Source organism: Amblyraja radiata, chromosome 16 (genome assembly GCF_010909765.2).
Source record: "Amblyraja radiata isolate CabotCenter1 chromosome 16, sAmbRad1.1.pri, whole genome shotgun sequence".
NCBI lineage: Eukaryota > Metazoa > Chordata > Chondrichthyes > Rajiformes > Rajidae > Amblyraja > Amblyraja radiata.
The window spans coordinates 17,585,621-17,598,557 of NC_045971.1; the positions used below are offsets into that span (position 1 = coordinate 17,585,621).

The 12,937-nt window shown below is 41.5% G+C and overlaps 1 protein-coding gene across 1 annotated transcript in view; it reads right to left on the bottom strand.

The window, feature by feature from the left end:
* Positions 1-6,899: 6,899 nt before the first annotated feature.
* The window catches only part of brca1 (BRCA1 DNA repair associated), a 75,374-nt gene continuing 69,336 nt past the window's right edge, over positions 6,900-12,937 (bottom strand). The window contains exons 21-23 of the mRNA XM_033035262.1: positions 10,780-10,853; positions 9,876-9,936; positions 6,900-8,979 (exon numbers count right to left, since the gene is read on the bottom strand). Of these exons, the coding sequence (XP_032891153.1) occupies positions 8,867-8,979; positions 9,876-9,936; positions 10,780-10,853 (248 nt within the window). The 3' untranslated portion in view covers positions 6,900-8,866. The remainder of the gene's footprint in view (positions 8,980-9,875; positions 9,937-10,779; positions 10,854-12,937) is intronic.

Below are 12,937 nucleotides of genomic sequence, written 5' to 3' on the forward strand. Positions count from 1 at the left end.
TCGATTAAACTTGCTTCAAATAATACACTAAGTTTGGTGTTTAAGTGGAAGGAGAAATAGTATTATTGGTGGTTGAAGCCTCAAATTATAAGAGAAAAAATACAGGTTTTGAAAAATACGCTGAGAAGCTCCAGTATGGAACAAATGAGAGGGCGCCTAGCAACATCTATCTATATAACAAAGTCTCATCTTGACCACTTCCTGTCTGCGCTGTATATTGATTTTAGAAAAAACGCTACCACATGATTTTTGGCCATCTTAATCTCAGTCCTCCTCCGCTGAGGCAGCCCCGAGGGTTTTTCCGATCAATGAAAAATAAAAAAGTTATGAGTGTTTAAAAAACCTTGAGATCAGCTGATTGGTCCTCTCGCCTGTCAATCTCCACGATGAAGGTTACGCCCCTTCCAGGGGGTAGGACTATAAAACCCTGGATGCCTGGACGCGAGTCAGTCACTCTGGAAGATCGCGAGGGAGAGTTCACAACTGTGATTCTAAGTTGTGAATCAACTGAACTGTGAGTCTGCAATGTACTTGCAATAAGTGATTTGTTAGCCCTTAATGACAATGCAATGAGTTGTTTGGCAACTTGGTGGGCTGCACTCCACCTGAAATGCTGTGAAATTGAGTTTGGTGGGCTACACTCCACCTGAAATGCTGTGAAATTGAGTTTGGTGGCCTGCACTCCACCTGAAATGCTATGAAATTGAATTTGGTGGCTTGCACTTCGCCTGAATGCTATGAAATTGAATTTGGTGGCCTGCACTCTGCTTGAAATAGAATTTCAAGGAATAGCCATCTTCTTCTTCTTATCGAGTCCACACACAAGATTAGAAGTTGTTCAGCCAGAGCTGAACACACTTCTCGGCATCTGCACAATGGTGTCTGTCTTGCGCTTCTTGTGCGTCTTGTGCGTGGTGGTGGAAAGATTGGTTGAAACAGGGCCGCGACGTGAACGCTCTTTCCTTGACCCCAGGAATAGCCATGAGTGAACTGCCGGCCCACCAGCCCTAAGTTACTGATCTGCCAGCGCACCAGCCCTGAGTGACTGAGCTGCCAGCCAACCAGCCCTGAGTGACTGAGCTGCCAGCCCTGAGTGACTGAGCTGCCAGCCCACCAGGCCTGAGATGCCAGCACACCAGGCCTGAGTGACTGAGCTGCCAGCCAAAGAGTCTATTCGACCCACAATGTCCATACTAGCCCTCTGGAACCAGTCCGTTCAGCCCACAACACCCATACTAGCGCTCCAGAAAGCCCCCCCCCCCCCCCCACTGGTCACCAACATTGGAATTGGTGGAGAGGTGAAATATTGCGTTGGGGGACCAGCCCTCCCGTGTGAACATGGGACCCAACGGGTCCCACTTAGTCTAGTAATAGATTAGAAACAGAAGAAATTGCTCCTTCTTGCCAGTAGTTGGATTCTTTAGGTGCACTAACTTAGGCTCTACTAACATCGGGAAGAAGGAACAGGAGCCTGAAAACCGCGAGGACCAAGTTCAAGAACAGCTTCTTCCTAGCAAGCATCAAATTCTTGAATATTGCACAACACCAAGCACAAGTGAGACACAAAATGCTGATGTAACTCAGCGGGACAGGCACTCATCTCTGGATAGCAGGAATGGGTGATGTTTCAGGTTGAGACCCTTCTTCAGACCCCAAATGTTACCTATTCCTTCTATCCAGAGATGCTGCCTGTCCCACTGAGTTACACCAGCATTTTATGTCTATTTTCGGTGTAAACCAGCATCTGCAGTTCCATCCTACACTAACCACAACCTGGTCTTCAGATATTGTTTCAGTTGCATTATGGACATTGGTTTTGCACTATCGTCTGGTTACCTAGTCTGACTGATTATTAATTTATTGGATCATCATTAAATATTTACCTGTGATATACTGTATTACCAGGCCTGTTAAGCTGCAACAAGAACTTAATTGTTCTATTGCTAATACATATGACAATAAAACGGCCAACTGTTGACGAGAAAAGACTCAAAACGCAATTATAAATGTTGATTAATTGTATGATCATATTTAGTTATATATTAAATTTAGTTATGAGGCAGAAGGTTCAGAGGTAATCGAACTGAATGCAGAATTCCGAGTTCTCTACTGCAGATGCAATGAAAAGATGATTCGGGGAAAGCAAATGCTGATCTTTGTATAATAAAGTACATCTCCTCAGGACATTGAACAACAGCAGCTTGGAACATCTGATGGGACAAATTGACACACTATAAGCAAACAAAAAAGCAAGCAAAATGGAGCAAATTGCATTTTAAATTTGCTATGATGCCATCAGACTGGAGAATACACATGAATAAGATACTTATTCAGAGTTCTATGGAAAGTTAATGAATTGTACAGATGTTAAGATTGTCAAAACGAAGCCCCAGATGCCTGGAGTCGACACACTTAATGACACCATTGCCATAATGCAGCATTAATGCTCATCACACACTGATTCTAATCATGCAGGGGTAATTTCACTCCATAACCAGTTGACCATAAAATAATTTCCCTGTTACTGCAATTACATCATGAGCAATTACTTAAATCGCAACAGATTTCTGGATTGTGTCATTAACCAAGTAGCTTCATCTAAGGACAAACACAAAATTGCCATTCTTTACTCTTTCATGAGGTAGTTTAAATAAAACATTAATTTCAAAATGATCACCATTATTTTGGGTGATCACACTGAAGTGATCTTATTAGGCATCTCAGCAACTATAATCTTCTAATGGATTGGGACTTTGGTTTTGCACTACAATGGTTACCCATTATCACTATTATTAATTTATTGTTTTATTGATTATCGCATACTTATCTGAGTGTTATTGCGTTCACAGACCTGTTAAGCTGCATCAAGAAATAATTTTACCTTGCATTAAATAAACTACATTTTCTCATCTACCAGCGAGACAAGGCCTGTCTGGTCCTCAACGGATCGCACATAACTAAAAGCAGAGCGTTATCCGTCAACGCTGCATCTGCGCCAAGGATCAGTTTTTTCCATACCAGGTCATGGGTGATGTTCTCATTTTTTAGGAAACGGGAGTTCCCCTCTTCCATTATAGATGAGGCTCTCACTAGGGTCTCCTCCGCTCTTGCTCCCCCTCCCCCCATTCGTAACAAGAACAGAGTCCCCCTTGTCCTCACCTTTCACCCCATCAGCCGTCGCATACAGCCACCTCCAATGGGATCCCACCACTGGCCACATCTTCCCATCTCCACCCCTTTCTGCTTTCCACAGTGACCATTCCTTCTGCAACTCCCTGGTCAACTCGTCCTTTCCCACCAAAACCACACCCTCCCCAGGTACTTTCCCCTGCAACCGCAGGAGATGCATCACCTGTCCCTTCACCTTCCCCCTCGACTCGACTCCATCCAAGGACCCCGACAGTCTTTCCAGGTGAGGCAGAGGTTCACTTGCATCTCTTCCAACCTCATCTACTGTATCCGCTGTTCCAGGCGTCAACTCCTGTACATCGGCAAGACCAAGCGCAGGCTCGGGAATCGTTTCGCTGAACACCTCCGCTCAGTCCGCCTTAACCTACCTGATTTCCAGATTGCTCAGCACCTTAAATCCCACTCCCATTCCCAATCTGACCTTTCTGTCCTGGGCCTCCTCCATTGTCAAAGAGAGGCCCAGTGCAAATTGGAAGAACAGCACCTCATATTTTGCTTGGATAGCTTAGATTGGTATGAACATTGACTTCTCTAACTTCAGATAGCCCTTGCTTTTCCTGTCTCTCCATCCCCACCCCTTCCCAGTTCTCCCACCAGTCTTATTGCCTCCGACTACATTCTATCTCTGTCCCATCCACTCCCCTGACATCAGTCTGAAGAGTCTTGACCCGAAACGTCACCCATTCCTTCTCTCCAGAGATGCTGCCTGTCCCGCTGAGTTACGACAGCATTGTGTGCCTACCTTCTACATTTCCAATGCTTTACTGAGCATCAACACTGTATATACAAGGCCCATTACCAACTGTATCCGGTGTTCTAGATGTGGACTCTTATACATCAGCGAGATCAAACACAGATGGACAGTCGTTTCGCTGAACACCTTCGCTCAGTCCGACTGGACTTACCTGATCTCCCAGTTGCCAAACACTTTAATTCCCCTTCCCATTCACACACTGACCTTTCTGTCCTAGGTTCTAGCCATTGTCAAAGTGAGGCTTAATAGCAAATTGGAGGAACAGCATCACATATTCCGCTTGGACAGCTTACAACCCGGTGGTATGGTGTGGATTTCTCTAAATCTAAATAACCCCTGCACTCCCTCCCCCACCCAAATCACACCAGGTTCCTGTTCTCACTAGCAAACAGCTAACAATGGCCTGTTTCCTTTATCATCTTCACTTTTTTGGCATATCTTTCATTCATTTGTTCCATCTCTCCTTTCCCTTTCCCCCGGCTAGTCTGAAGAAGGGTCTCGACCATAAAAGTCACCCATTCCTTCTCTCCAGAGATGCTGCCTGTCTCGCTCAGTTACTCCAGGATTTTGTGTCCACCTATATTCCATCTTCTGGCTTATCAATTTTGTGCCTCTTCCACCGTCCCACATTTTGCCATTTCTTCTCTGACAAAGAGAATTTGCCATCTAACTCCCAATCCCTCCCCATCTCTATGCACCCATCAATTGCCAGACTTTCTTCAGCTTTCTACCCCACAACCAGTCTGAAGGGTCCCAACCCAAAACATCAACTATCCATGTTCTCCAGAGATGCCGCTTGACCCAGAGTTACTCCAGCACTTCTTTTATTGTAAACCAACATCTTCAGTTCCTTGTATCCACACCTTGCCTTCTTACTGAACATTAACTTTCAGTGAGCCATATACAAGGAGTCAGATCTCTTTAACACCAATTCCCTCACCATTTAAGAAAACACGTTTGTTTTTGTTTTTCAACCAAGTAGTTGAAGGAAGTTTAAAAAGAAAAATCTCATTTATTTTCAACTGCCACACCACTGTCCATTTATACCGCCAGCCCATACCCACTAAGCCTTTTGGTATTCTTCTCACAGCCCACACTGCCACCTAGCTTCATATCATTGGCAAACTTGGATATATTACATATCCTCACCCACATTATTGATTGTGAATCACTAGGGTGCCAGTATTTATCCTGGCATCATTTTGTCAGCCTCCTAACCTGAAAATAACAAGATTTTTCGAACTCATTCCATGCCAGTACATTTAGCTCATCTCCCATTGCAGAGTACTCCAGTTTAATAATCAAATATATTGCACATTAATCAATGACCATCCAAAAGGCTTGCGATATGGGGTGGACGAAGCGGCTGTGGCTGGAGCTCCCGAAAAGTCGGTCGCCAACCAGGGACCTGCAAGATTCCGATGTTACAGACCACTGGGTCCGCGGCCAAAGCCTCCGAAAGGAGAGTCGCAGCCACAATCGCAGCGCCACCACAGCCTGTGAAAGTCAGCCAGCTCCGCGAGTCCACAGGCTCTGTGACCGGAGCCATCAAGGTCAATCCCAGCTGGAGGTCGCCCAGCTCCACGATGTTAGGCCGCAGCGCGAACGGAGATACGACACAGGAAAAAAGAAGTTGCATCTCCGTTGAAGAGATAAGTTCCCCACTCACTCCACATAATCTATCTATACTATTACTAAAACTCTCATCTTGTCCTCTTCCGGTTTGCATTGTTTTAAAATTTGCACAAAAACGGTACCCTATATCGCCACCTTACTCACCGTTCTCCTCTGCTCCATGCGCACCAAGTTTTGTTCTGATAGGTGGAATATTACAAAAGTTATGAAGGTTTAAAAAAAATCGTGAGATCAGCAGATTGGTCTTCTTGCCTGTCAGTCACCATGAAGGTAACGCCCCTTCCGGCATCCGCTGTCAATCTATCTGGGCAGCCTTTTATATATTCAATTCAGCGAGGTGAATAAAGTGGCGGAGGCGGGGCTGATTCTGAGCCGCGCTGATTGAGGCCGCAAGAGTGGAGTCGGGGAAGCCGCTGAGTGGAGTCCCTCCACCCCCACTTCCCCCTTTACCCCTCCCTCATTCCTCCCCCTCACCATCCCAACACCAACCCACACCACACACCCCTCCCCCACACCACCATCCCTCCCCCACAGCATGGTGGAATATTGGATTGGGGAATGGGTTGCTTTGGGGGACCAGGCCTCCTGTGTGACTGGGACCAAACGGGTCCCACTTAGTCTAGTACACAACTAAAACAGACTATTACATACATCTAACATTAACGATGACAAAGAAGGGATGGACAGACAGACTGCAGGCGAGTCGCAGCCGCACTGCTGCTTATGAGAAAGATTGAGACACTACCGAGTGATCCAACGTTTAAGATCAGAACAAGATCAGTAACATACCCTTTGCTGAAAACGAAGATGGAATACGCCACAACTGAAACAGTGAAACTAACTGGCAAGATACTATTTTACCCGTGCAAAATATTGTAGATTCTAGAAATCAAATTAAAATGCAGAAAATCATGGAAATGCTCATCAGCAGATTAGGGAATATTTGTGAGGAACAAAGGAGTCTTAATGTTTCAGGTTAATGACCTTGCATCAGAACATTACTGTACAACTGTTATTGAATGCACACATGTTCAATTAAGTATGCTTTATTTTTTAAGAAAATGTAAAGTTTAATAATTTGCACCCAGGGTAATAGCCTCATTTTTAATTATATAGTTGCCCATTCATTAATTTCAGGCAGCTTCCTTCCCACAGGATACATATATTACAGAATGCAAGAAGAAGTTCAATCTCTTGTATGACTTACCTGCAGTTGATTGCAGTCGACTAGCATCACAAATATAATTGAAAGACTTTGCTAAGTGCGGCTTCGCACTATTCAAATTAGGCTGAATTGAATATATAAAAGGCTGCCCAGATAGAATGATATTAATTGGTTTTAATCATCAATTGCATAAAATTTTACAAAGGTTTATAAGTATATGTTACATCTCAGTACAAAAGAACTGTTACATGTACAATGAGCTTATTTTCCCCTCATTATATTTGAAAAAGCAACTGGTGTCATAGACAAGAATGTTGTGATAAGAACATCAACATTCCTCAATTTAGCCGTATTTCAGAGGAGTTCTTCAGAACCCGGGCACTTCTCAAGACAGCAACACATTCTGGTAAACAGTTCCTCTGATATTGCTCTTGCTGTATCTTTAAAAATCCTGCAAAGTCTTTATATGTTTTCCTTCCTACACATATTGCACAATTTGGGACGAGAACAATTCACTGAAATCTTCAAATGAAAACCTCCCATGGAAGATTTCTGCTGACATTAGACAGGATTTTAAAAACAGAGCAAGGGGGTCATCTAATGAAGATTTTTTTTCTATGGTTCTATCAAATTTGTCACTGGTTTAATTACAATGGGTACAGATTTTCACAATGCGACTAATGCCCTCAAAATGCCTTTGGAGAATACACTGTGGCACAAGAACTCATTACACTAGAATTTCAATCAAACTTTTGCGAAGTGATCTCAATTACAGAATAGAGAGTCTAAACCTTTCATTTAGGCTCTTATCACATTATCAAACTCTCGACTTGAAATCGCTGACATATGGAAAAAAATATCTCAGGGCGCAAGGTCATCGCTCTTTTAAGTCCCAAGAGATAACTGATTGGTAATTAGAGCAGATTTATGCAAAGTTAAAAATTTGGAATACAGAAATCAGATCATAGAACACAATTTAGTCAGCATATTTAATGAATAGTGAAATTTGGTTTGTTAATCAAATTAGAATCATGTGGAGCCAAGTAAATTTATTCCAAGGATGTGTACAGGAACTGTTACATCACACACCTGTGTAAAGGATGGATGTTCATCCACCATATTGTGTCAAATACCTGCAGAAATCGACTCTCAACAGCCATTGGTGAGGGAAGATAACAATGTTTCACAAAAATCGGAAGAAATGCATGGAAATATGCAGTAATAACTGCAGTATACCAGGGAAGGAATATTGTAAATGATTAATAGTTTTTTCTATTTTAACTGCAATGGGGGAAACAAATAATCTTGTGTGTTAAATTTGATGCACTTAAATCTATCATTTGGGTAAAGCTGATTATGCATTCCGAATGAGATTCTGCATTAAGGACACAAAATGTTGATAGATTCAGATTCCAAGAGAAGGTTAAAATAAACAGTTTTTAACAATCTGACAGGAACATCGGTGAGGGCCATTCCTTCCTCCTCCTGGCCTGGATGTCAGAGTTGGGAACAGCAGAGGTAAAATACAGTCACAAAATGGGCAGACATTGCAAGGTTTCTTGAATGAAAGAATTCTGCAGCTACAGTGTAAATCACAGAAAGCTGGGGAGTATAACAGATTGAGTTTGTGGTCAAAAACAAAGATACAGACAATATTTAAAAATAATCTTATTTGTCAGTGAAACTGTACCTGATAAAAAAAAAAACAATGCAATTGATTACAGACTTTATAGAGTGTAGTATTTATTGTGCAATTGTACAATATTTTCCTCCATTTCCTAGGCTGAATTTTATCACATATAATGTGCACTAACCATTGAGGCTTACATTCCACACATGCCATCGATCATAAATTGTTTTAAAACAATCAAATTATCTTCATGACTTAACATTCAGCACGGAATAAGGTGTTTATTCTACGTGTTTATCACTACGCATTTGCAAAATAAACCCAAAGATCATATTTAAAATGCAACCTTTTGCTATGCATTTGTCAGAATTTTGCTTTCTTAACAGTGCTTGAATCTGTTATTTACATTATACCTAAACAAATAAATCTATTTACATTATATATAAATCAAATCATAAGAAATACATCTTCAGAAGATCCAGATTGTGCCGACTCAGTCTGGAAGGCAGATCAGATAAGCTTTTAATTGATGATTTTCATAGCAGGCAATACTGTCCAAAATCCATTCACGGGAAACCACAATACTATTGTACTGTCTTTGTATTGCTGTAACAAAGTCAATTTGTTTAAAGCATTAGGAATTCAATCTTCAACCATTAAATCAAAATCAACATTGATCTTCAGAAGAGTAATCATCAATAACAGACTTTAGTTCAGCAGATAGTAAAACATGCATGCATGCTTCCGCAAGAGATCGCTTCCAAACTTGGTCTAGCATAATATTAAAAGTGTGTGTGTGTGTGTGTGTTTCTGCCTGACTTGTGGGTGCCAGCCTTTGATTCGTTGCTACGCCAACACCAGACCCACAAACGCCCAGATTTTTTCCATTTCGGTAGAGATTTCACTTTTCATTCCAAGTATCCACTCCTGATTAAATGTTGTCGTCTTTATGTACACATTTTAAATAAAATCCTTCTCCCCCCCACCCCCACTCACTCATTTTGTCGCCTCCTGCTGGCCAGCGACCAAAACGGCTGCTGGCGCCCGCATCTCGCCTCAAAGACGCCATTTAAAAACAGCCGCAGTGCTGAGTCCCAAACGGCTTGAGTTGGAGGACCACGTCTCCCGTGGGGGCTACGGGTAGGGAACGGCTGCGTTGGGGGAGCAGACCCAACGGGTCTGCACTTGGTCTAGTAGCACTTAAAAGACACTCAGACAGGTAGATGCATAGAAAAGGTTTAGAGGGATATGGGACAAACCCGGGCAAATGGGACAATCTTATATGGGGCATCTTGGCGGGCATGGTCGAGTTGGGCCGAAGGGCTCGTTTTTGTGCTGTATAACAATGACTCAATTTACAAATAATAAGAGGAACAGAAGTTTTCAAATTGATGGATATCAAACAAATCTTAAAGTTAAAGGTTGTACACAGTTTACTTTGATAATTCAATGCAAAAAGCCTACCAGTGCCATAAAAAGCTCAGTGTTAACTCCAAACTCACCTCTATAGTCGGTGTTAATCAGATTAGCATCAGGCTGCACTACCACCACTTCGGTACAATTCTAGCAGAAAGAATGCATATGGGGTTGAAGTTGATGCAATGGTTACAAAAGTCATTCTCAAAACCATTCTCAGCAATTTGTAAGAGTAATGATTTTAAATTAATAGAAAATAACTTAAATACAACACAATAAACAAAGTGCGAGAGGAACTCAGCTTGTCAGGCAACATCTGCGGAAGGAATGGACAGATGACATTTCAGGTGGGATTGAAGAACAGACCAGACATGAAATGTCATCTGCCAAATCCCTCCACAGATGTTACTTTACCTGCCGAGTTCTTCCAGCACTTGTTTTGATCAAGATTCCAGAATCTGCAGTTTCTTGCATCTCCACTGAGAATTACTGTGTTCTATGATGAATATATTATAAAACTGTATCATAATGTGTGACATCATAAAGAAGTTCCAATTGTCGGGGAATTAATACGAAATATCCACTCGTCTGGAAAGTCCACCAGACCACTACCAAAGTCCCAACTGTGCAAGATTATTGGAGTTTTATTATACAGAATTCACAACCAATCTGTGGATACAGGCAAGATACAGTCAATTTGTACCAAGCCACTGATTTGCCCCATCAAGATCCATCTGTGACAGCACTTGTGGATTGCACATTGTGCCAAGGGCTTGGATGGGACGGAATTTAGTGATGTGTTCAACATATACAAGAGAAAATGAAAAACTCAAATGCCTCTTAGGAAACATCGTCAGTCCATTCCTTCCATAAATATTGTTCGACCTGGTGAATTTATTCAACACGGTTTTGCTCAAGATTCCAACATCTGCAGTTTCTTCTGTCTTAACTTTATAAGTCTTTTGGAGTGAAGCAATTTCTAATACTTACAGGACTATAGTTGAATAAACAAGGTTCCTTAACTATTGAGGCACCACAGAGTTCTATCATCCATTCCAACTGATCTGTAAAATAAAGTATTATCCACCGCTTAATACTTTAATCAAAACTAAATTTTAACATGCAGCACAATTCAATTCAAAATTAAGTTGTTCGATTCCACCCTCAGCTATCCACAAAAGTATTGTGGAATAAATTTTATGCAAGGAGTACGCAGTTTTATACAGGCATTGGACAATGCTATTCATCCTCACATACTGGAACACAACTACGCTTGGTTTACTTGCAAACAGAATATTGTCTAATTTCCCAGTGGAAAATATCTGGCTTGAATTGCAATGTATAGAATTACCACATATATGTTTTAGAAACATAGAAAATAGGTGCAGGAGCAGGCCATTCGGCCCTTCGAGCCAGCACCACCATTCATCGTGATCATGGCTGATCATCCCCTATCAATAACCCGTGCCTGCCTTCTCCCCATATCCCTTGACACCACTAGCCCCTAGAGCTCTATCTAACTCTCCCTTAAATCCATCCAGTGACTTGGCCTCCACTGCCCTCTGTGGCAGGGAATTCCATAAATTCACAACTCTCTGGGTGAAAACGTTTTTTCTCACCTCAGTCTTAAATGACCTCCCCTTTATTCTAAGACTGTGGCCCCTGGTTCTGGACTCACCCAACATTGGGAAATGTTTTCCTGCATCTAGCTTGTCCAGTCCTTTTATAATTTTATATGTTTCTATAAGATCTCCCCTCATCCTTCCAAACTCCAGAGAATACAAGCCTAGTCTTTTCAATCTTTCCTCATATGACAAATCAGGAGACCAAAACTGTACACAATACTCCAGATGTGGTCTCACCAGAGCCCTATACAACTGCAGAAGAACCTCTTTACTCCTATACTGAAATCCTCTTGTTATGAAGGCCAACATTCCATTAGCTTTCTTCACTGCCTGCTTGTAGCTTTCTTATAGATAATCTCTCCCATTGGATGGCATTCTTGAAATTGTGTGAACACACACTTATTTCCCTTTCATTCATTTCAAAGGGAAAGATGGATATCTTACTGACCATGTTAAAGACTTTGCTCAGGGGGTACAAAAATGGAAAATTAACCTTAATTTTCACAGAAAAAGAGAATATTTATACATTAATAATAATTCAAAAATAACAACAAAGTGAAGGAGTGAAGGTGATTTCGCAGATTATTACAGCTGTGCCCTTGCTTTCATTTAACCTAATTTTTTTCATTTAACCAATATTTTTTCAAATACCCATCTGCTTATTGTTTTAAGGACTTCATCCTTCAAATGGTCTCACACAGGAACACATGGAGTGAGCTGTTCAGACATAGAAGCCACAGAGACCAACGGGTGGTTGAAATGGGCAAATATCTGGCAAATGGATTATAATGTGGCAAAATGTGAAACTGCCCATTAGGCTGGGGAAAAAAAAAAATCTGCATCTTTTCTGAACAGCGAGATTGTGAGGAGTGCCAAAATGTAAGCACATCTTACATCTGTGCTTGTAAATGTGGAACACACCAACATATCCACATCGACTTTCAATGCTTACATTTTACTCCAGAAGCGGGGCTCCAGGAGACCAATATATCTCTTACAATATTTTGCATTAATAAATAAAATTTCTACCCTATTTGTTTAAGAGTAGGATTTTAAATCAGGAAAATAAACTTAAAAAGCTAAATCAATATAAAACTACATCAAAGCTATATTAAAAGCGGTGGTACAATACAAAAGTTGGATAGCCATCTGTAGTTAACAGGGGGGAAAAAATTGCATCCCATGTGTCAATGAATCTTTAATTCTACATTCACTCGTACATATATTTGAGAAGGCACCTAAACAGCCTCAGCTCAACACCCACGTGCGTAATCTCCATACAAAATGATATGTTCCCGTGTGCATACATGTGGGAAGAAAATATCCAAGACATGGAAGATAAATAAGAGAAACACCCATAAGGTCTACCTTTGCAAGCTTTTGAAATTTCAACAGGTTAAGCAAGGGGCCATAACCTCTAATCATGGCATGTACCCCAGCCATCAAACAAAATTCAGATATTCCAAAGCTCACGAATGGAAGATCAACCATATACTTTGCCAATGAACACACAGCCCACTTAA